This window comes from Ascaphus truei, assembly GCF_040206685.1.
Source record: "Ascaphus truei isolate aAscTru1 chromosome 3 unlocalized genomic scaffold, aAscTru1.hap1 SUPER_3_unloc_12, whole genome shotgun sequence".
NCBI lineage: Eukaryota > Metazoa > Chordata > Amphibia > Anura > Ascaphidae > Ascaphus > Ascaphus truei.
Window position 1 is genome coordinate 31,599 of NW_027453824.1, and position 24,669 is coordinate 56,267.

General features: G+C 48.7%; 1 protein-coding gene across 6 annotated transcripts in view; it reads right to left on the reverse strand.

Moving 5' to 3' along the window:
* Positions 1–24,669, reverse strand: part of PKNOX1 (PBX/knotted 1 homeobox 1) — a 236,018-nt gene that overhangs the window by 25,065 nt on the left and 186,284 nt on the right. For all 6 annotated transcript variants that reach the window (XR_012790040.1, XM_075580548.1, XM_075580545.1 and 3 more), the window contains 2 exons: positions 12,790–12,918; positions 12,127–12,203 (listed from right to left, as the gene is read on the reverse strand). Coding sequence is in view for 5 of the 6 variants with exons in the window: in XM_075580548.1 (XP_075436663.1) it covers positions 12,127–12,203; positions 12,790–12,918 (206 nt within the window). In the remaining variant the exon portion in view is untranslated. The remainder of the gene's footprint in view (positions 1–12,126; positions 12,204–12,789; positions 12,919–24,669) is intronic.

Sequence of the window (24,669 nt, forward strand, 5' to 3'; positions counted from 1 at the left end):
AAATTGTTATTAAATTACATTTTGCAGGGATAAGATTCAAATTGTTTTTTTGTTTTTCTCACCAAGAATGTAGAGAAATACTATTGTTTAGTGAAGATTTTGGTATCAATGACAAGATCTAATTTGTAGGATCATATGTAATTGTTTGGCTACAAAATTAAAAGTTTATAATTTCTGGTTGTCTAAATAATTCTGTGTTCCAAGCTAAGAAAGAAAAATGTTTTTTTTTTTTTTTATTTGTTTTAGAAAGATTATGGTAAATAGTTTAAGGAGTAATTATAATATGTAGTGGAGTGAAATGTTTTTATGTCACTCTAACATTTAAACTTTTTTGTTTTTTTGATGAGTTCAATTTTTCATAGACAATTGGCAAATGTCCAAATTTGATGTCAAGGTTTTATGTTGTCATACTATTAAAAAATAGTGATACTGAGTAAAGTAAGATTACAGAATCACTGTAGAAGTTTAAAATTACCATACAGTTTTTTTAGGTAATTATTATTTGTTTGAAGGATTTTGACATTATTTTATTTTAATGACACCAGTAAAAAGATGACAGTGTAAATGTATTAAAAAGTTAATGGCATTGTATTGTTGCAGTATAGAGGTGATTGATTGATATATATATATATATATATATATATATATAGAACACACAAATGAAAAGGACAAAGACAACCCCCTTGTTAGCACTCTAAATTACACCTAAAGAAAATCTACTAATAAAGATTATATTGCAAGAACCAGATGCACTGCAGAGTCAGAAAAATGAACAAGATTTTATTGGAATAACAGCAAGACACACTAACTTAAAAACATGAATATACTAAAGACAGCCTAACAAAATATATGTATCAAAAATATATTAGATAAAAGGGACTGTTGATCTAGTGAATTGATTTCTATTTTACCTCAAAAAAACTAAAATGTGTCTAAATGAATATAAATTGTAACACAGAAGTAGTTTAATATAACCCTTAAAGGTAATACAAAATATTATAAATCCCTACTGGCATGAATGCCTAATAGAGAGATATGATGGATTGTGGCATGGAGGAAAAGTATATGATCAATGACCCAGTATACAGCCAGGAAAAATAATATATTACCAAAAATAAAGGGGGAAGAAAAAAGCAAACAGGGAAAAAAATGATATAAAAATAATAATCATACCCTGCCTAGCAATTCCTCCAAAAAAAGGAAAACAATGAGAACTGATGCAGCAAACAAAAAATTATACCTATTAATGACATGCTAACAAACAGAGTCATACAAATGGAAAATACAGCAGTGCATAGCACTGCAAGGACAAGTAATACCCAGACAGCAAAGAGAGTTAATACTCAGCTGTAGCAGGGTTGCGTGAGGCATGTGTCCATCAGATTGTAGAAGGTTTGTTCCAATGTTTGTGCATAGCAAAAATAAAGAGAATCAAAAAATGCTGCAACAGATCCTTCACAAGTCCATCCAAATAAAGATTACATGGGGCCTGTCAGAGAGTAAACACTCAACGCGTTTCACCCGTCGGTGGGCTTCTTCCCGGAGTGGTAAAATTTAAAGTGCAGGCGAGCAGTGTTATATAGGAGGAGAAGTAATCAGTTGCAGCATTGTCAGTATTTCTTTATCCAATAGAAGATGCTGGCCAAGTTCAATTGCATCACACACACCAGTGCAAGTAATAATGTAATTACTTAAGGTAACAACAGGTTAAATAGGTTGAACCTATATATTGGCAGTGGTGCGCATGTGCTTATCAACTTTGCTAACAGCAGCCAGTGTCACCATAAAAAAGCATATAGGTAGCCTAGATCACAGGCAATAAGAGATAAAAAATCCCTTAGAAACTAGTAAGGCTGCTATAAACATATTAATCATCTGAACTTGATCACTGTCATTTCATTATGCACAAGATCGTAGACAGAAGGCAGCAGTCATATTTCAGAAAGTACTTGTACTGCTGCAGAGTCCTAAGTTGTATACATCGCTACTCATCACAGTCTTAATTGTATCAGCAATACATTACTTCTAATATTGGCTTAACAGCTTCTAAAGACATATATAGACTTATATCAATTATTGCATAACACTGCATCTGGATAGGCGAGGATCCCATCACAGTGATGACTCTGAAGCAGAAGTTGTGCAAGATCAGACGTCAGTAAGATATTTATCTGATGACGTCATCGCCAATCACATCAAGAACTGGCGTGGATGCAGGTATCAATTCATATATCAGTGCACTGACAAGAAAAGGACATGCATGTTAGTAGAATAGAGTTGCATTAAATTTAAAGCTATTATAAAGCAAATCGCTAAATTGATGAAATGAATAAAAGAGTAGATGATCACATTATATCATTAAAAATAAATCAATGATTTAAAAATATAAATAGTAAAACAGAGAGGAAAATGATGCGTAATTATGTAAGTTAAATTTGGGAGGTTGAGGGCATGCTTCTTCACTAATTTCCAACGATTCATTGGTCCTGCAAGATTTCATATGTATACAGTTTCAAAAATTAGCTACAGAATTAATTGTAAGACCAAGGGTGTGATATACTGTTTAACTTGTCCCTGTGACCTCAAATATATTGGCATGACTACATGTGAAGTCCGCTTCAGGGTCCTGGAACATACAAGAAATATCAAAACCGCAAAACGGGACTTGGACTCATTTAAAAAGATAACATCTGTAGCCAGACATTTCCTACAATACCATTCGTCTGACAGTACGTGCTTGACAGCATTTGCCTTTGACAAAGTGGCCCTAGGCATTAGAGGTGGGGATTTGGAGAAAGCACTCCTTAAAAAGGAATGCCGCTGGATCGTTCTCCTAAACACTATGCAACCTATGGGACTTAACGACTCCTTAGGGTTTGCTATGTTTCTGTAGCTAATTTTTGAAACTGTATACAGTACATATGAAATCTTGCAGGACCAATGAATCGTTGGAAATTAGTGAAGAAGCATGCCCTCAACCTCCCAAATTTAAATTACATAATTATGCATCATTTTCCTCTCTGTTTTACTATTTATATTTTTAAATCATTGATTTATTTTTAATGATATAATGTGATCATCTACTCTTTTATTCATTTCATCAATTTTGCGATTTGCTTTATAATAGCTTTAAATTTAATGCAACTCTATTCTACTAACATGCATGTCCTATTCTTGTCAGTGCACTGATATATGAATTGATACCTGCATCCACGCCAGTTCTTGATGTGATTGGCGATGACGTCATCAGATAAATATCTTACTGACGTCTGATCTTGCACAACTTCTGCTTCAGAGTCATCACTGTGATGGGATCCTCGCCTATCCAGATGCAGTGTTATGCAATAATTGATATAAGTCTATATATGTCTTTAGAAGCTGTTAAGCCAATATTAGAAGTACTGCACCGACACACTTTATTCGAGCAAATACCCAGTATGTACCTGGCAGATACCTGGAATGCGCCGCTCCTAACCTCTGACAAGCCCCGTTGCGTTTGCCTTCCCAGCCTGGGTTCATGCCTGGCTGACGGGCGGCTGATCTGTTAAATGATAATGATTAGGATTTAATAGGCTGCAATGCTTCGCGTGTCTACCAGATGGCATAAATTCATGAATTGTAATGCAGTATATATATATATACTGTGCAGTATTGCAGCCAGCGGGAATAAAATGCTTCAATCCCTGCCTGGAAAATACCTCAATGCACTCGGGCAGAAAACAGTCACAAACCTCAATACACCCGGGTATACCCGAATTCGTGGGACTAGCCGAGCTCGAATAAAGTGTGTCGCCAGTGATATGTATTGCTGATACAATTAAGACTGTGATGAGTAGCGATGTATACAACTTAGGACTCTGCAGCAGTACAAGTACTTTCTGAAATATGACTGCTGTTTTTTGCCCATGATCTTGTGCATAACGAAATGACAGAGATCAAATCCAGATGATCAACATGTCTATAGCAGCCCTACAAGTTTCTAAGGGATTTTTTTATCTCATATTCCCTGTGATCTAGGCTACTTATATGCTTTATTACTGTGACTATGGCTGTTGTTAGCAAAGTTGATAAGTACATGCGCACTGTGATGGGATCCTCGCCTATCCAGATGCAGTGCTATGCAATAATTGATATAAGTCTATATATGTCTTTAGAAGCTGTTAAGCCAATATTAGAAGTAATGTATTGCTGATACAATTAAGACTGTGATGAGTAGCGATGTATACAACTTAGGACTCTGCAGCAGTACAAGTACTTTCTGAAATATGACTGCTGCCTTCTGTCTACGATCTTGTGCATAATGAAATGACAGTGATCAAGTTCAGATGATTAATATGTTTATAGCAGCCTTACAAGTTTCTAAGGGATCTTTTATCTCTTATTGCCTGTGATCTAGGCTACCTATATGCTTTTTTATGGTGACACTGGCTGCTGTTAGCAAAGTTGATAAGCACATGCGCACCACTGCTAATATATAGGTTCAACCTATTTAACCTGTTGTTACCTTAAGTAATTACATTATTACTTGCACTGGTGTGTGTGATGCAATTGAACTTGGCCAGCATCTTCTATTGGATAAGGAAATACAGAAAATGCTGCAACTGATTACTTCTCCTCCTATATAACACTGCTCGCCTGCACTTTAAATGTTACCACTCCGGGAAGAAGCCCACCGACGGGTGAAACGCGTTGAGTGTTTACTCTCTGACAGCCCCCATGTAATCTTTATTTGGATGGACTTGTGAAGGATCTGTTGCAGCATTTTTTGATTCTCTTTATTTCTGCTATGCACAAACATTGGAACAAACCTTCTACAATCTGATGGACACATGCCTCACGCAACCCTGCTACAGCTGAGTATTAACTCTCTTTGCTGTCTGGGCATTACTTGTCCTTGCAGTGCTATGCACTGCTGTATTTTCCATTTGTATGACTCTGTTTGTTAGCATGTCATTAATAGGTATAATTTTTTGTTTGCTGCATCAGTTCTCATTGTTTTCCTTTTTTGGGGGGAATTGCTAGGCAGGGTATGATTATTATTTTTATATAATTTTTTTCCCTGTTTGCTTTTTTCTTCCCCCTTTATTTTTGGTAATATATTATTTTTCCTGGCTGTATACTGGGTCATTGATCATATACTTTTCCTCCATGCCACAATCCATCATATCTCTCTATTAGGCATTCATGCCAGTAGGGATTTATAATATTTTGTATTACCTTTAAGGGTTATATTAAACTACTTCTGTGTTACAATTTATATTCATTTAGACACATTTTAGTTTTTTTGAGGTAAAATAGAAATCAATTCACTAGATCAACAGTCCCTTTTATCTAATATATTTTTGATACATATATTTTGTTAGGCTGTCTTTAGTATATTCATGTTTTTAAGTTAGTGTGTCTTGCTGTTATTCCAATAAAATCTTGTTCATTTTTCTGACTCTGCAGTGCATCTGGTTCTTGCAATATAATCTTTATTAGTAGATTTGCTTTAGGTGTAATTTAGAGTGCTAACAAGGGGGTTGTCTTTGTCCTTTTCATTTGTGTGTTCTATATAGTTGTTATTATCCCCTAGCACCAACAAGCTCTATAATTTTTCTAACTGATTTAATTTGGGGTTTATATTTTATTTTACCCCTATAGTCAGTATTAATCTGGGGGCATGATTTAACCTTTAATATTAGGTGTTGAGCAACTTCCTTTTTTGTGTGTTTTATATATATATATATATATATATATATATATATATATATATATATATATATATATATATATATTGTACTGAGATGCTGGAGATGGATCAGGGTTCTTTTTAAAATGGAGTCTAAATAGAAATACTCAATGTTTTTTCTCAATAAAAATAAAAAGTGGAGAATGGTAGTTTAACAAGAGTGATAAGTAGAAAGATTGTGCAAAAAGACAGGTTCTTTGAATTGATAGCTGTCCAAGGCCAGGATACTACCAGAATAAGTGAATTTGTTTTTGTGTTCAAAGGTTTATATGGAAGGAATAGTTCATAAAAAATAAAGTTATTTTGACATAAATAAATAGTTAATAACGAATAAATTCATTTTTATTTTTGTTTTATAGGGAAGATTTTAGAGATCAGGAGAAGGATCTCAGCTTCAAGTAGAATGAATGGTAAATATTGGGACACAGTGTAGATGTTTTGGTGGTAACACTGTTATTAGTCCTTTTACTGGAAGACCTATGATAATGGAAGCTGAGAGGGAACATGGTAAACCCTGTTATTTTAAGTATCAAAGTTATTCCTGGGATGCTAAGGCCTCGGGCATGAGCGCTGACCTGGGCATGAGCGCTGACCCGGGCATGAGCGCTGACCCGGGCATGAGCGCTGACCCGGGCATGAGCGCTGACCCGGGCATGAGCGCTGACCCGTGCATGAGCGCTGACCCGGGCATGAGCGCTGACCCGGGCATGAGCGCTGACCCGGGCATGAGCGCTGACCCGTGCTGAGGCGCGCTGCTGCTCAGCAGTGAGCCCCTGCAGCCGCAATGAGAGCGGCTTTAGCAGGGGCTCGCGCACGCTTCCGCACGCCTGCGGAAGCGTGTGTCTTAACAAATCTTTTGTTTCTGAGCTCGCCGGAGCGCAGGGCCGGTCACGTGAGCGGTTCGCCCACGAAGGGCGAACCAGCTCTGTGACGTCACAGCCCCCCCCCCCCCCGACGGCGCGCGGTCTAAGGCCAGGGAAAGCCCCCGCTTTCCCTCAGCCTCCGCGCGCCTCCGCACGGCTGCAGTCCTATGGACTCAGCCTAAAGGTCGAGTTAAAGGGAAATGATTTGATTCATGGTTTCTAGGGTATGATGAGAATTGGAAAGTGTAACATGACAAGTATAGCAAATGCTCTAAGTGCATTAGCGAAGGATACAGGCGAAGTTTATGTATCACAGTGCAACAGCATATCTATCGATGTTAATGGGAACCATTCTGTTACAGGCATTGCTGATTCATACAAGATATTTTTTACAATGAGAGGATTGGATTTGGGACTATGTTAAATTATGGAAAATGTAATAGCTAGGTTGTGTTAATAGGGACATTTCTAATTGACACTTTGTTTTTTTCCACTACAAAACCTACATAAAGTCATAGATATGGGTCTGAGTTCTAATGACAGATTACTCACGATATTCCGATAAGTGTAAAAATAGTAGGGAATGAGACACAGCCGCTATTTAAATGACGTGTGATATTGCATGGAATTATTTTATGGGCGATGTCACCGTACATAGTGCAAATTGTTCAGTTACCATAAATCTGCCTCGAGAAAACTACTGTACCAAGAGATCTGTTATTGTATTGTATGTCTTTATTTATATAGCGCCATTAATGTACATAGCACTTCAACGTAGTAATACACGTGGTAATCATATAAATAACAAATAATATATATATATATATCATATATGTATAAGATATACCCGGCGTTGCCCGGGAGTACATTTTCCCGCTCCCCCTCTGTCTCCGCTCCCCTCCTCCATTCCCCCCCCCATTCCCAGCTCGGTCCCCCACCCCCGTTAAGCTCCGTTCCCCTCCCGCACCGGAAAGCACTCTCACCCCCCTACACTTCACAGCACTCTCCCCCCCTGCACCCCCATCACTCACCCCTCTGTACCCCACATCACTATCCCCCCTACACCCCACATCACTCTCCCCCCCTGCACCCCACATCACTCTCCCCCCATGCACCCCACATCACTCTTCCCCCCCCTGCACCACACATCACTCTCCCCCCTGCACCCCACATCACTCTCCCCCCCCTGCACCCCACAGCACTCTCCCCTCCTGCACCCCACATCACTCTCCCCCCTGCACCCCACATCACTCTCCCCCCCTGCACCCCACATCACTCTTCCCCTCCCTGCACCCCACATCACTCTCCCCCCTGCACCCCACATCACTATCCCCCCCTGCACCCCACATCACTCTCCCCCCTGCACCCCACATCACTCTCCCCCCCTGCACCCCACATCACTTCCCCCCTGCACCCCACATCACTCTCCCCCCCCGTGGGCCTCATCACTCTTCCCCCCCTGCGGCCCTCATCACTCTCCCCCCCTGCGGCCCTCATCATTCTCCCCCCCCCACTGCATCCCCCCCCCACGTCCCAGGCGTTTGTTTCCCCCCCCCCTGTCCCCGGTACTTGTCCCCCCCAGTAGTGTTTCCCCCCCCCCTCCCAGGCACTCCCGGCGTTCCCCGCTGTGGGGGCGTGTGGTCAGTAGGAGAAGCGGCGGCCGCTCCTCCCCCCCCTCCCCGGCACACCCGGCGGTCCCCGCTGAGGGGAGAGGCGGCGGGGTGTTGAGGTGAGGGGCGGGTGGTGTGTAGCGTGTGCAGGGAGGGCGGGTGGAGGTGAGGAGCTGCGGGCGGGTGTTCAGGCGGCAGGGTGTTCAGGTGAGGAGCGGCGGCGGTGGGGCGGGTGGTGCGTGTCAGCGGCGGGGCGTTGAATTGAGGAGCGGCGGTTAAGGCGAGGCGGCGGCGGGCGTTGAGGTCAGGCAGCGGGCGGGTTGTGAGGCGGTGGGGCATTGTGGTGATGAGCTGCGGGTGGGTGCTGTGTGTCAGGCGGCGGCTGGGTCTAGCGTGTGAGGAGAGGGCGTGTTGAGGTGAGGAGCTGCAGGCGGGTGCTGTGTGTCAGGTGGTGGGGCCGGTGGAGGTGAGGAGTGGCGGATGGAGGGTGTGAGCGGCGGGTGGGGTGGATGGTACCTGGCGGTCTTGCTACGGTGGGTTTGCACTGGGTTTAGGGAGTTCGCTGCACGGCGTGTGTCTCTCGGGCAGAGGGGCAGGCGGTGTGAGGAGGCTGAGGGTGAGGTTGTGTGTAGCCCTGTTGTTTGTGACGTCATCCCACCCCGCAGGCCAATCAGAGCGTGAGCCACCAGCAACCAATCAGCAACAACCCACAGACAAACAAGATTTCAGTTTTATATATATATATATATATATATAACAGGTCATGGGAATAAGTGCTTCTGACATAAAAGTAACATTTAGGAAGAGGAGTCCCTGCTCCGAGGAGCTTACAATCTAATTGGTAGGTAGGAAGAATGTACAGAGACAGTAGGAGGGCGTTCTGGTAAGTGCGTGTGCAGGAGGCCAAGCTTGATGTATCGTGTATAGTATTAGCCACAGTGCTACTCATATGCTTCTTTAAGCAAGTGCATCTTAAGGTGGGTCTTAAAAGTGGATAGAGTGGGTGCTAGTGGGGTATTGAGGGGACGGGCATTCCAGAGTTGCGGGGCAGAAAGTGAGGAAGGTTTAAGGCGGGAGAGGGCTTTAGATACAAAGGGGGTAGAGAGAAGGAATCCTTGAGAAGAACGGAAGAGTCGGGATGGTGCATAGCGAGAAATTAGGGCTGAGATGTAAGGAGGGGCAGAAGAGTGTAAAGCTTTAAAAGTGAGGAGAAGAATGGGGTGTGAGATGCGGGATTTGATCGGAAGCCAGGAGAGGGATTTCAGGAGGGGAGACGCTGAGACAGATCTCGGAAAGGGTAGAGTGATTCTGGCAGCAGCGTTTAGGATAGATTGTAGGGGAGACAGGTGAGAGGCAGGAAGGCCGGACAGCAGGAGGTTGCAGTAATCAAGACGGGAGAGAATGAGGGCCTGAGTCAGAGTTTTAGCAGTCGAGCAGCAGAGGAAAGGGCGTATCTTAGTTATATTGCGGAGGAAGTTAAAATGTATAATCACAATGTTGTTACGTATTAAGTAAAACCAATTATACATATTACTGTAAATGTCACATTGATATATTACCAGAGGTGTGTATATCCAGTGATATTGGGATATAGTGAAGAAAATATATCCTGATGGAGAAGAATTATGGTTTGGATAAATGCCTTCTCTTTCCCAAGAAATGATACATTGGATAACCCTTCCTCTGTTAATAATTTGCTATTTTAATCTTCGTATTGATTATATGTTGTGTTATTCTGTTTAGAAGAATAAGAAAAGTGAATGCAGATATAGCTGATGCGGAGTATAAATTATTATTTTTTTAATTACAACATCAGCGTATCAATGATACTTTTAAAGTATCAAAGAGGGGCTTGATATATATTATTTTACATATTAAGCAGGATAGCTATATATATATATATATTCAGCACTCAATAGGTAAAAATGTTTTCAGTTACTCAACTCATGAAGGATTACAGCTTGAAACTTCAGAGGGCAACTTGAAACCAAGTAGTGATAAAGATAAGTTCCTAGACAGATGTTTGCTAAGAGCAATTTGTTGTAAGTAGAGTAAATACAGCATAGTGCTAAAAACCAAGAATGTTTCAGTCAGCAAAAGGGGGTTAGCTGATAAGTAATTTATATATCTCTTTGTCCTGAGCTTATAAGAAGGGAGCAATGTTAAGCATAAATAACTGCCTTCTACCACCATCTTACATGGAATAGAAGCATCTAATGATCTGCCGTCACATACTTTAAGCTGAGCTGCAGTATATAGCATGCTGTATGCTGTATCTCTGCTAAAGCTGATTGAAGAAAGAATAAAGGCTGCGGATTTTGAACTGGAAACCGGATTCCTGATTATTATATCGCGAAGAGACTTTTCTAACAGGGGTCATTACTTGGGTCCTACTATATTGCTCAGTATATGATGCTGTATATAACAGTATGGTGCAGTGCTCTGAGTATAGCGCAATATGGCTGTCACGGTAGACTAGGACTTTTAATACCATTTATATTTAGGGGATCAGTCACAGGGCAAAACACAGTAATGAAATAAAATGAGGTTTATTTTGGATAAATCCTCGTAAACACACAGAAATACAAAATACAAAAATATACACACAGGGGTCTGGGGGATGAAATCTACCTTTCCTAGGTGCAAGGACCCACATCAAATGGGTTTCCCCTGTCTGCTTCTCTGCTCCAGGATATCAAAGTGCTGCACACAGCAGCCCCTCTGAAATGTATCTCCACACTCATTCCCAGAGATGGACTTCAGCAAACTCCACACTCCTTCTCAGAGGTGGACTTCTGAGGGAATCTCCACACTCCCTCCCAGAGTGTCTCTCCCTCTGCGGGTAACCAATGCTCTGTCCAACAGCACCCCTTATATACCCCTTGGTGGCTCTCTTTTAACATTGAGGCAGCCAGCCAAGAGAAACATTGCCAGGGGCTCAGATCTGATAACTGATTCATTTAACTAATCTTCTACCTTTGTTCTGATCTATTGATATGGAGAGCTTCAACTGAGTGAATTACTAGTCTTTCTCCATAGAAATGACAGTAATAGTGGAATATCTAATTTACTCTCTTGCATGTTAATTCCATCACCACACAATACCAACTACTGTACCTAAGCTGGGGGGGAATTGCTAACACATGTATAAATGCAGACATAAGGTAATTATGTAAAAGACAGGACTTAGCATTACACACAGCTAGCCCAAATCACATCACAGAACAATGTTGATTGGGGAAAGGATTGTCACAGGGAAGACAGAATACATGCATTGAAATTCATTCTTACAGACATAGTGCATTATACATTCCCTGTTCTCCCTCTGATATTAAATTACATTTGGCTGAAATAAGCCTTACATAGCTGGCAAAGTTACATGGATTTAGGGGTAAATAGCTGGGATTTCTCTTTATTAAGTCCCCCAGCTACCCCTACCGTCACAATGGTGCAGTGCTCCGAGTATGGAGCAACATGAGGATGAGATATTCGCATTACTCGGATATTGGGTAGTACTTAGACATGGGGTAATACTTAGTCGGGCTCAGTACTGGGCAGCATTAGTACTCAGATATGGGGCAGATACTTTGGTATTAGCAATCACCTATTGAAGTAGTACTGGTGGTGTTGAGGTAGTAATCAAGTACAAGAAAGTACTCAGGCATTGAGTCAGTACTTAGGTGTTAGACAGTGCTTGGGTATTGAGAAGGTGCTTAGGTATTGGGTAAGTACTTGGGGTCTAAATAGTACCCAGGTTTTAATGTGTGGGCACTGTAGCAGTAGTCAGGTATTGGTACTCAAGTATTAGACAGTGCTCAGGTAATAGACAGTAACTAGGTATATGTATTCTGGTATTAGACAGGCCCAGGTAATGGCACTTGGGTATTAGACAGTACTCAGGTATTAGTACTCAAGTACTCACCAGTTGTTCACCTGAAGCAGGGTGAGGTTTGTCTGAACCGCTATCTGTTTCTTTTCATCCTCTGTGGGGTACGGGTGCTGCAAAGGAGCACAAACCATAAAAACCGCTGGCACTGACCGCCAGCATGCACTGACCACCGGCTTGCACTAACCGCATGAACTGACCGCCGGCATGCATTGACCGCATGAACTGACCGCCGATACGCACTGACCGCCGGCATGCACTGACCGCTGTCATGCACTAACCGCATGAACTGACCGCCAGCATGCATTGACCGCATGAACTGACTGCCGGCACACACTGACCGCCGATACGCACTGACCGCCGGCACGCACTAACTGCATTCACTGACCGCATCCACTGACCGCCGGCATGCACTGACCGCCGGCATGCACTAACCGCATGAACTGAACGCCAGCATGCATTGACCGCATGAACTGACTGCCGGCATACACTGACCGCCGATACGCACTGACCGCTGGCACGCACTAACTGCATACACTGACCGCATCCACTGACCGCCGGCACGCACTAACCATATGCACTGACCACCGGCATGGCATGCACTAACCACATGCAAGCACTGACCGCCTGTCAGGGACCAATTGCATGCACACACTGACTGCACACAGTACCCGCAGGGCAGGTACGGGTGGTACGTACCCCGATGTGCTGGAAGAGCCAGGAGCGCATGACGTTAGTCGCCTGCTTGGGGAGGACGCCGCGCTTGTTCTTCCCGGAGCCGTCGTCGGAGTGCAAGAGTCCGAGATCCTGACTGAGCTGCAACTGGAGCTGCAGAGAGTGCAGGACAAAGCATCAGAGCACAGAGTGTCCTAGAGTGCAAGAGAGCAGGAGCGAGAGCAGGAGAGAACATAAGAGAGAGAGAGAGAGAGGAGAGAGTAATAACGAGCCTCAGAGAGGAGAGAGTATTAAAGAGCCTCAGAGAGGAGAGAGTAATAACGAGCCTCAGAGAGAGAGAAGGAGAGAGTAATAACGAGCCTCAGAGAGAGAGGAGATAGTAATAACGAGCCTCAGAGAGAGAGAGGAATAACGAGCCTCAAAGAGAGAGGAGAGAGTAATAACGAGCCTCAGAGAGAGAGGAGAGAGTAATAACGAGCATCAGAGAGAGAGAAGGAGAGAGTAATAATGAGCCTCAGAGAGAGAGAGAGGAGAGAGAAATAACGAGCCTCAGAGAGAGAGAAGGAGAGAGTAATAACGAGCCTCAGAGAGAGAGAAGGAGAGAGTAATAACGAGCCTCAGAGAGAGAGAGAAGGAGAGAGTAATAACGAGCCTCAGAGAGAGAGAGAAGGAGAGAGTAATAACGAGCCTCAGAGAGAGAGGAGATAGTAATAACGAGCGTCAGAGAGAGAAGGAGAGAGTAATAACGAGCCTCAGAGAGGAGAGTATTAAAGAGCCTCAGAGAGGAGAGAGGATTAAAGAGCCTCAGAGAGAGAGGAGAGAGTAATAACGAGCTTCAAAGAGAGAGGAGAGAGTAATAACGAGCCTCAGAGAGAGAGGAGAGAGTAATAACGAGCTTCAGAGAGAGAGGAGAGAGTAATAACGAGCCTCAGAGAGGAGAGAGTAATAACGAGCCTCAAAGAGAGAGAAGGAGAGAGTAATAACGAGCCTCAGAGAGAGAGGAGAGCGTAATAACGAGCTTCAGAGAGAGAGAAGGAGAGTAATAACGAGCCTCAAAGAGAGAGGAGAGAGTAATAACGAGCCTCAGAGAGAGAGGAGAGAGTAATAACGAGCCTCAGAGAGAGAGAGGAGAGAGTAATAACGAGCCTCAGAGAGAGAGAGGAGAGAGTAATAACGAGCCTCAGAGAGAGAGAAGGAGATAGTAATAACGAGCCTCAGAAAGAGAGAGGAAAGAGTAATAACGAGCCTCAGAGAGAGAGAGGAGAGAGTAATAACGAGCCTCAGAGAGAGAGGAGATAGTAATAACGAGCCTCAGAGAGAGAGAGGAATAACGAGCCTCAAAGAGAGAGGAGAGAGTAACAACGAGCCTTAGAGAGAGAGGAGAGAGTAATAACGAGCCTCAGAGAAAGAGAAGGAGAGAGTAATAATGAGCCTCAGAGAGAGAGAGGAGAGAGAAATAACGAGCCTCAGAGAGAGAGAGGAGAGAGTAATAACGAGCCTCAGAGAGAGAGGAGATAGTAATAACGAGCCTCAGAGAGAGAGGAGATAGTAATAACGAGCCTCAGAGAGAGAGGAGAGAGTAATAAAGAGCCTCAGAGAGAGAAGGAGATAGTAATAACGAGCGTCAGAGAGAAGGAGAGTAATAACGAGCCTCAGAGAGAGAGAGAGGAGAGAGTAATAACGAGCCTCAGAGAGAGAGAAGGAGAGAGTAATAACGAGCCTCAGAGAGAGAGAGAAGGAGATAGTAATAACGAGCCTCAGAGAGAGAGAGAGGAGAGAGTAATAACGAGCCTCAGAGAGAGAGAGGAGAGAGTAATAACGAGCCTCAGAGAGAGAGAGAGAAGGAGAGAGTAATAACGAGCCTCAGAGAGAGAAAAGAGAGTAATAACGAGCCTCAGAGAGAGAGGAGAGAGTAATAACGAGCCTCATAGAGAGAGAGAAGGAGATAGTAATAACGAGCCTCAGAGAGAGAGAGAGGAGAGAGTAATAACGAGTCTCAGAGAGAGAGAGAGGAGAGAGTAATAACGAGCCTCAGAGAGAGAGAGGAGAGAGTAATACCGAGCCTCAGAGAGAGAGAGAAGGAGAGAGTAATAACGAGCCTCAGAGAGAGAGGAGAGAGTAATAACGAGCCTCAGAGAGAGAAGAGAGAGTAATAAAGAGCCGCAGAGAGAGAGGAGGAGAGAGAAATAACAAGCCGCAGAGAGAGAGAGAAGGAGAGAGTAATAACGAGCCTCAGAGAGAGAGAAGGAGATAGTAATAACGAGCCTCAGAGAGAGAGAAGGAGAGAGAAATAACGAGCCTCAGAGAGAGAGGAGAGAGTAATAACGAGCCTCAGAGAGAGAGGAGAGAGTAATAACGAGCCTCAGAGAGAGAGAGGAGATAGTAATAACGAGCCTCAGAGAGAGAGGAGAGAGTAATAACGAGCCTCAGAGAGAGAGAGAAGGAGAGAGTAATAACGAGCCTCAGAGAGAGAGGAGAGAGTAATAACGAGCCTCAGAGAGAGAGGAGAGAGTAATAACGAGCCTCAGAGAGAGAGAAGGAGAGAGTAATAACGAGCCTCAGAGAGAGAGAGAAGGAGAGAGTAATAACGAGCCTCAGAGAGAGAGGAGAGAGTAATAACAAGCCTCAGAGAGAGAGAAGGAGTAATAACGAGCCTCAGAGAGAGAGAGGAGAGAGTAATAACGAGCGTCAGAGAGAGAGGAGAGAGAAATAACGAGCCTCAGAGAGAGAGAAGGAGAGAGTAATAACGAGCCTCAGAGAGAGAGGAGAGAGTAATAACGAGCCTCAGAGAGAGAGAAGGAGAGAGTAATAACGAGCCTCAGAGAGAGAGAGAGAGAGAGGAGAGAGTAATAACGAGCCTCAGAGAGAGAGAGAAGGAGAGAGTAATAACGAGCCTCAGAGAGAGAGGAGAGAGTAATAACGAGCCTCAGAGAGAGGAGATAGTAATAACGAGCCTCAGAGAGAGAGAGGAGAGAGAAATAACGAGCCTCAGAGAGAGAGAAGGAGAGAGTAATAACGAGCCTAAGAGAGAGAGATAGTAATAATGAGCCTCAGAGAGAGAGAGGAGAGAGTAATAACGAGCCTCAGAGAGAGAGAAGGAGAGAGTAATAACGAGCCTCAGAGAGAGAGAAGGAGATAGTAATAACGAGCCTCAGAGAGAGAGAGAGGAATAACGAGCCTCAGAGAGAGAGAGGAGAGAGTAATAACGAGCCTCAGAGAGAGAGGAGATAGTAATAACGAGCCTCAGAGAGAGAGGAGAGAGTAATAACGAGCCTCAGAGAGAGAGAGAGGAGATAGTAATAACGAGCCTCAGAGAGAGAGAAGGAGATAGTAATAACGAGCCTCAGAGAGAGAGAGGAATAACGAGCCTCAGAGAGAGAGAGAAGGCGAGAGTAATAACGAGCCTCAGAGAGAGAGAGAAGGAGAGAGTAATAACGAGCCTCAGAGAGAGGGAGAAGGAGAGAGTAATAACGAGCCTCAGAGAGAGAGGAGAGTAATAATGAGCCTCAGAAAGAGAGAGAAGGAGAGAGTAATAACGAGCCTCAGAGAGAGGGAGAAGGAGAGAGTAATAACGAGCCTCAGAGAGAGAGGAGAGTAATAATGAGCCTCAGAAAGAGAGAGAGGAGATAGTAATAACGAGTCTCAGAGAGAGAGAAGGAGAGAGTAATAACGAGCCTCAGAGAGAGAGAGAGAGAGAGAGGAGAGAGTAATAACGAGCCTCAGAGAGAGAGAGAAGGAGAGAGTAATAACGAGCCTCAGAGAGAGAGGAGAGAGTAATAACGAGCCTCAGAGAGAGGAGATAGTAATAACGAGCCTCAGAGAGAGAGAGGAGAGAGAAATAACGAGCCTCAGAGAGAGAGAAGGAGAGAGTAATAACGAGCCTCAGAGAGAGAGATAGTAATAATGAGCCTCAGAGAGAGAGAGGAGAGAGTAATAACGAGCCTCAGAGAGAGAGAAGGAGAGAGTAATAACGAGCCTCAGAGAGAGAGAAGGAGATAGTAATAACGAGCCTCAGAGAGAGAGAGAGGAATAACGAGCCTCAGAGAGAGAGAGGAGAGAGTAATAACGAGCCTCAGAGAGAGAGGAGATAGTAATAACGAGCCTCAGAGAGAGAGGAGAGAGTAATAACGAGCCTCAGAGAGAGAGAGGAATAACGAGCCTCAGAGAGAGAGAGGAGATAGTAATAACGAGCCTCAGAGAGAGAGAGGAATAACGAGCCTCAGAGAGAGAGAGAAGGCGAGAGTAATAACGAGCCTCAGAGAGAGAGAGAAGGAGAGAGTAATAACGAGCCTCAGAGAGAGGGAGAAGGAGAGAGTAATAACGAGCCTCAGAGAGAGAGGAGAGTAATAATGAGCCTCAGAAAGAGAGAGAGGAGATAGTAATAACGAGTCTCAGAGAGAGAGAAGGAGAGAGTAATAACGAGCCTCAGAGAGAGAAAAGAGAGTAATAACGAGCCTCAGAGAGAGAGAGGAATAACGAGACTCAGAGAGAGAGAGGAGATAGTAATAACGAGCCTCAGAGAGAGAGAAGGAGAGAGTAATAACGAGCCTCAGAGAGCGAGAGAAGGCGAGAGTAATAACGAGCCTCAGAGAGAGAGAGAAGGAGAGAGTAATAACGAGCCTCAGAGAGAGGGAGAAGGAGAAAGTAATAACGAGCCTCAGAGAGAGAGGAGAGTAATAATGAGCCTCAGAAAGAGAGAGAGGAGATAGTAATAACGAGTCTCAGAGAGAGAGAAGGAGAGAGTAATAACGAGCCTCAGAGAGAGAGGAGAGAGTAATAACGAGCCTCAGAGAGAGAGGAGATAGTAATAACGAGCCTCAGAGAGAGAGGAGAGAGTAATAACGAGCCTCAGAGAGAGAGGAGATAGTAATAACGAGCCTCAGAGAGAGAGGAGAGAGTAATAACGAGCCTCAGAGAGAGAGAGGAATAACGAGCCTCAGAGAGAGAGAGGAGATAGTAATAACGAGCCTCAGAGAGAGAGAATGAGAGAGTAATAACGAGCCTCAGAGAGAGAGAAGGAGAGAGGAATAACGAGCCTCAGAGAGAGAGAGGAGATAGTAATAACGAGCCTCAGAGAGAGAGAAGGAGAGAGTAATAATGAGCCTCAGAGAGAGGGAGAAGGAGAGAGTAACAACGAGCCTCAGAGAGGGGGCATAGCCTGCTCTCTGCCTGGCTTATGCTTTTGCCTGTTGCCCTTGTTTTAGTTTGTAGCTTAACTAAAGGTCCTTGCCTGTACTTTGGCTTGTCCCAGTTCTGTCCCTGTGTTCCCGTCTTGTCCCTGTGTCCTCGTCCTGTCCCTGTGTTCCCGTCCTATCCCTGTGTTCCCGTCCTGTCCCTGTTTTCCCCTCCTGTCCCTGTGTGCCCGTCCTGTCCGCGTCCTTTCCGTGTTCCCGTCCTGTCCCTGTGTTTCCGTCTTGTCCTTGTGTTCCCGTCCTGTCCCCGTGTTCCCGTCCTGTCCCTGTGTTCCCGTCCTGTCCCTGTGTTCCCGTCTTGTCCTTGTGTTCCCGTCCTGTCCCTAGGTTCCCGTCCTGTCCCCGTCCTTTCCCTGTGTTCCCATCCTGTCCCCGGCCTGTCCCTGTGTTTCCGTCCTGTCCCTGTGTTTCCGTCCTGTCCCTGTGTTCCCGTCCTGTCCCTGTGTTCCCGTCCTGTCCCCGTGTTCCCGTCCTGTCCCCGTGTTCCCGTCTTGTCCCTGTGTTCCCGTCCTGTCCCTGTGTTCCCGTCCTGTCCCTGTGTTCCCGTCCTGTCCCTGTGTTCCCGTCCTGTCCCTGTGTTCCCGTCTGTCCCTGTGTTCCCGTCCTGTCCCTGTGTTCCCGTCTGTCCCTGTGTTCCCGTCCTGTCCCTGTGTTCCCGTCCTGTCCCTGTGTTCCCGTCCTTTCCCTGTGTTCCCATCCTGTCCCCGGCCTGTCCCTGTGTTCCCGTCTTGTCCCTGTGTTCCCGTCTTGTCCTTGTGTTCCCGTCCTGTCCCTATGTTCCCGTCCTGTCCCCGTCCTTTCCCTGTGTTCCCATCCTGTCCCTGTGTTCCCGTCTTGTCCTTGTGTTCCCGTCCTGTCCCTATGTTCCCGTCCTTTCCCTGTGTTCCCATCCTGTCCCTGTGTTCCCGTCTTGTCCTTGTGTTCCCGTCCTGTCCCTGTCCTTTCCCTGTGTTCCCATCCTGTCCCTATGTTCCCGTCCTGTCCCCGTCCTTTCCCTGTGTTCCCGTCCTGTCCCCGTGTTCCCGTCCTGTCCCTGTCCTTTCCCTGTGTTCCCTTCCTGTCCCCGTGCTGTCCCTGTGTCCCTGTCCTTTCCCCGTGTTCCCATCCTATCCTTGTGTTCCCGTCCTGTCCCTGTGTTCCCATCCTGTCCCTGTGTTCCCGTCCTGTCCCTGTGTTCCCGTCCTGTCCATGTGTTCCCGTCCTGTCCATGTGTTCCCGTCCTGTCCCTGTGTTCCCGTCCTGTCCCTGTGTTCCCGTCTTGTCCCTGTGTTCCCGTCCTGTCCCCGTGTTCCCGTCTTGTCTCCGTGTCCCTGTCCTTTCCCTGTGTTCCCGTCCTGTCCCTGTGTTCCCGTCCTTTCCCCGTGTTCCCGTCCTATCCGTGTTCCCGTCTTGTCCCTGTGTTCCCGTCCTGTCCCTGTGTTCCCGTCCTGTCCCTATGTTCCCGTCTTGTCCCTGTGTTCCCGTCCTGTCCCTGTGTTCCCGTCTTGTCCCTGTGTTCCCGTCCTGTCCCTGTGTTCCCGTCTTGTCCCTGTGTTCCCGTCCTGTCCCTGTGTTCCCGTCCTGTCCCTGTGTTCCCGTTTGTCCCTGTGTTTCCGTCCTATCCCTGTGTTCCCGTCCTGTCCCTGTGTTCCCGTCCTGTCCCTGTGTTCCCGTCCTGTCCGCGTCCTTTCCCTGTGTTCCCATCCTGTCCCTGTGTTCCCGTCTTGTCCTTGTGTTCCCGTCCTGTCCCCGTCCTTTCCCTGTGTTCCCATCCTGTCCTCGTCTTGTCCCTGTGTTTCCGTCCTGTCCCTGTGTCCCCGTCCTGTCCCTGTGTTCCCGTCCTGTCCCTGTGTTCCCGTCCTGTCCCTGTGTTCCCGTCCTGTCCCTGTGTTCCCGTCCTGTCCCTGTGTTCCCGTCCTGTCCCTGTGTTCCCGTCCTGTCCCCGTGTTCCCGTCCTGTCCCCGTGTTCCCGTCTTGTCCCTGTGTTCCCGTCCTGTCCCTGTGTTCCCGTCCTGTCCCTGTGTTCCCGTCCTGTCCGCGTCCTTTCCCTGTGTTCCCATCCTGTCCCTGTGTTCCCGTCTTGTCCTTGTGTTCCCGTCCTGTCCCTGTCCTTTCCCTGTGTTCCCATCCTGTCCTCGTCTTGTCCCTGTGTTTCCGTCCTGTCCCTGTGTCCCCGTCCTGTCCCTGTGTTTCCGTCCTGTCCCTGTGTTCCCGTCCTGTCCCCATGTTCCCGTCCTGTCCCCGTGTTCCCGTCCTGTCCCTGTGTTCCCGTCCTGTCCCTGTGTTCCCGTCTTGTCCTTGTGTCCCCGTCCTTTCCCTGTGTTCCCGTCCTGTCCCTGTGTTCCCGTCTTGTCCTTGTGTTCCCGTCCTGTCCCTATGTTCCCGTCCTGTCCCCGTCCTTTCCCTGTGTTCCCATCCTGTCCCTGTGTTCCCGTCTTGTCCTTGTGTTCCCGTCCTGTCTCTATGTTCCCGTCCTGTTCCCGTCCTTTCCCTGTGTTCCCATCCTGTCCCTGTGTTCCCGTCTTGTCCTTGTGTTCCCGTCCTGTCCCTATGTTCCCGTCCTGTCCCCGTCCTTTCCCTGTGTTCCCATCCTGTCCCTATGTTCCCGTCCTGTCCCCGTCCTTTCCCTGTGTTCCCGTCCTGTCCCCGTGTTCCCGTCCTGTCCCTGTCCTTTCCCTGTGTTCCCGTCCTGTCCCTGTGTTCCCGTCCTGTCCCCGTGTTCCCGTCCTGTCCCTGTCCTTTCCCTGTGTTCCCGTCCTGTCCCCGTGTCCCCGTCCTGTCCCTGTCCTTTCCCTGTGTTCCCATCCTATCCTTGTGTTCCCGTCCTGTCCCTGTGTTCCCATCCTGTCCGTGTTCCCGTCTTGTCCCTGTGTTCCCGTCTTGTCCCTGTGTTCCCGTCCTGTCCCCGTGTTCCCGTCTTGTCTCCGTGTTCCCGTCCTGTCCCTGTGTTTCCATCCTGTCCCTGTGTTCCCGTCCTGTCCCCGTCCTTTCCCTGTGTTCCCATCCTGTCCCCGTCTTGTCCCTGTGTTTCCGTCCTGTCCCTGTGTCCCCGTCCTGTCCCCGTCCTTTCCCTGTGTTCCCATCCTGTCCCCGTCTTGTCCCTGTGTTTCCGTCCTGTCCCTGTGTTTCCGTCCTGTCCCTGTTTTCCCGTCCTGTCCCTGTGTTCCCGTCCTGTCCCTGTGTTCCCGTCCTGTCCCTGTGTTCCCGTCCTGTCCCTGTGTTCCCGTCCTGTCCCTAGGTTCCCGTCCTGTCCCTAGGTTCCCGTCCTGTCCCCGGCCTGTCCCTGTGTTCCCATCCTGTCCCCGGCCTGTCCCTGTGTTCCCATCCTGTCCCCGGTCTGTCCCTGTGTTCCCGTCCTGTCCCTGTGTTCCCGTCCTGTCCCTGTGTTCCCGTCTTGTCCCTGTGTTCCCGTCCTGTCCCCGTCCTTTCCCTGTGTTCCCTTCCTGTCCCCGTCCTGTCCCTGTGTTCCCGTCCTATCCCTGTGTTCCCATCCTGTTCCCGTCCTGTCCGTGTTCCCGTCCTGTCCCTGTGTTCCCGTCCTGTCCCTGTGTTCCCGTCCTGTCCCTGTGTTCCCGTCTGTCCCTGTGTTCCCGTCCTGTCCCTGTGTTCCCGTCCTTTCCCTGTGTTCCCGTCCTTTCCCTGTGTTCCCGTCCTGTCCCTGTGTTCCCGTCCTGTCCCTGTATTCCCGTCTTGTCCCTATGTTCCCGTCCTGTCCCCGTCCTTTCCCTGTGTTCCCGTCCTTTCCCTGTGTTCCCGTCCTGTCCCCGTCCTTTCCCTGTATTCCCGTCTTGTCCCTGTCCTGTCCCTATGTTCCCGTCTTGTCCCCGTCCTTTCCCTGTATTCCCGTCTTGTCCCTGTCCTGTCCCTGTGTTCCCGTCCTGTCCCTGTGTCCCCGTCCTGTCCCTGTGTTCCCGCCTTGTCCCCGTCCTTTTCCTGTATTCCCGTCTTGTCCCTGTCCTTTCCCTGTATTCCCGTCTTGTCCCTGTCCTGTCCCTATGTTCCCGTCTTGTCCCCGTCCTTTCCCTGTATTCCCGTCTTGTCCCTGTCCTGTCCCTGTGTTCCCGTCCTGTCCCTGTGTTCCCGTCTTGTCCCTGTCCTTTTCCTGTATTCCCGTCTTGTCCCTGTCCTTTCCCTGTATTCCCGTCTTGTCCCTGTCCTGTCCCTATGTTCCCGTCCTTTCCCTGTATTCCCGTCTTGTCCCTGTCCTGTCCCTGTGTTCCCGTCCTGTCCCTATGTTCCCGTCTTGTCCCCGTCCTTTCCCTGTATTCCCGTCTTGTCCCTGTCCTGTGTCCCCGTCCTGTCCCTGTGTTCCCGTCTTGTCCCCGTCCTTTTCCTGTATTCCCGTCTTGTCCCTGTCCTTTCCCTGTGTTCCCATCCTGTCCCCGGATCCCCGTCCTGTCCCCGTGTTCCTGTCCTGTCCCCGTGTTCCTGTCCTGTCCCCGGGTCCTCGTCCTGTCCCCGGGTCCTCGTCCTGTTCCCGGGTCCTCGTCCTGTTCCCGGGTCCTCGTCCTGTCCCCGGGTCCTCGTCCTGTCCCCGTGTTCCTGTCCTGTCCCCGGGTCCTCGTCCTGTCCCCGGGTCCTCGTCCTGTCCCCGTGTTCCTGTCGTGTCCCCGGGTCCTCGTCCTGTCCCCGGGTCCTCGTCCTGTTCCCGGGTCCTCGTCCTGTTCCCGGGTCCTCGTCCTGTCCCCGGGTCCTCGTCCTGTCCCCGTGTTCCTGTCCTGTCCCCGGGTCCTCGTCCTGTCCCCGGGTCCTCGTCCTGTCCCCGTGTTCCTGTCCTGTCCCCGGGTCCTCGTCCTGTCCCCGGGTCCTCGTCCTGTCCCCGGGTCCTCGTCCTGTCCCCGGGTCCTCGTCCTGTCCCCGTGTTCCTGTCCTGTCCCCGTGTTCCTGTCCTGTCCCCGGGTCCTCGTCCTGTCCCCGGGTCCTCGTCCTGTCCCCGGGTCCTCGTCCTGTCCCCGGGTCCTCGTCCTGTCCCCGGGTCCTCGTCCTGTCCCCGGGTCTTCGTCCTGTCCCCGTGTTCCCGTCCTGTCCCCGGGTCCTCGTCCTGTCCCCGGGTCCTCGTCCTGTCCCCGTGTTCCTGTCCTGTCCCCGGGTCCTCGTCCTGTCCCCGGGTCCTCGTCCTGTCCCCGTGTTCCTGTCCTGTCCCCGGGTCCTCGTCCTGTCCCCGTGTTCCTGTCCTGTCCCCGGGTCCTCGTCCTGTCCCCGTGTTCCTGTCCTGTCCCCGGGTCCTCGTCCTGTCCCCGGGTCCTCGTCCTGTCCCCGTGTTCCTGTCCTGTCCCCGGGTCCTCGTCTGTCCCCGTGTTCCTGTCCTGTCCCCGTGTTCCTGTCCTGTCCCCGGGTCCTCGTCCTGTCCCCGGGTCCTCGTCCTGTCCCCGGGTTCTCGTCCTGTCACCGGGTCCTCGTCCTGTCCCCGTGTTCCTGTCCTGTCTCCGGGTCCTCGTCCTGTCCCCGGATCCCCGTCCTGTCCCCGTGTTCCTGTCCTGTCCCCGGGTCCTCGTCCTGTCCCCGGGTCCTCGTCCTGTCCCCGGGTCCTCGTCCTGTCCCCGGGTCCTCGTCCTATCCCCGGGTCCTCGTCCTGTCCCCGTGTTCCTGTCCTGTCTCCGGGTCCTTGTCCTGTCCCCGGGTCCTCGTCCTGTCCCTGTGTTCCTGTCCTGTCCCCGGGTCCTCGTCCTGTCCCCGGGACCTCGTCCTGTCCCCGTGTTCCTGTCCTGTTCCCGGGTCCTCGTCCTGTCCCCGGGTCCTCGTCCTGTCCCCGTGTTCCTGTCCTGTTCCCGGGTCCTCGTCCTGTCCCCGGGTCCTCGTCCTGTCCCCGGGTCCTCGTCCTGTCCCCGTGTTCCTGTCCTGTTTCCGGGTCCTCGTCCTGTCCCCGGGTCCTCGTCCTGTACCCGGGTCCTCGTCCTGTCCCCGGGTCCTCGTCCTGTCCCCGGGTCCTCGTCCTGTCCCCGGGTCCTCGTCCTATCCCCGTGTCTCCATCCTGTCCCCATCTTATCCCTGTGTCTCCGTCCTGTCCCCGTTCTGTCCCTGTGTCACAGTCCTGTCCCTATCCTATCCCTGTGTCCCTGAACCCCTGCAGGAGTAAGGCAGAGAGAGAGGAGGTAGGAGTAAGGCAGAGAGAGGAGGCAGGAGTAAGGCAGAGAGAGAGGAGGTAGGAGTAAGGCAGAGAGAGAGGAGGTAGGAGTAAGGCAGAGAGAGAGGAGGCAGGAGGAGTAAGGCAGAGAGAGAGAGAGGAGGCAGGAGGAGTAAGGCAGAGAGAGGAGACAGGAGTAAGACAGAGAGAGAGGAGGCAGGAGTAAGGCAGAGAGAGAGGAGGCAGGAGGAGTAAGGCAGAGAGAGAGAGAGGAGGCAGGAGTAAGGCAGAGAGAGAGAAGAGGCAGGAGTAAGGCAGAGAGAGAGGAGGCAGGAGGAGTAAGGCAGAGAGAGAGAGAGGAGGCAGGAGGAGTAAGGCAGAGAGAGGAGACAGGAGTAAGACAGAGAGAGAGGAGGCAGGAGTAAGGCAGAGAGAGAGGAGGCAGGAGGAGTAAGGCAGAGAGAGAGAGAGGAGGCAGGAGTAAGGCAGAGAGAGAGAAGAGGCAGGAGTAAGGCAGAGAGAGAGGAGGCAGGAGGAGTAAGGCAGAGAGAGAGAGAGGAGGCAGGAGTAAGGCAGAGAGAGAGAGAGGAGGCAGGAGGAGTAAGGCAGAGAGAGGAGACAGGAGTAAGGCAGAGAGAGAGGAGGCAGGAGTAAGGCAGAGAGAGAGGA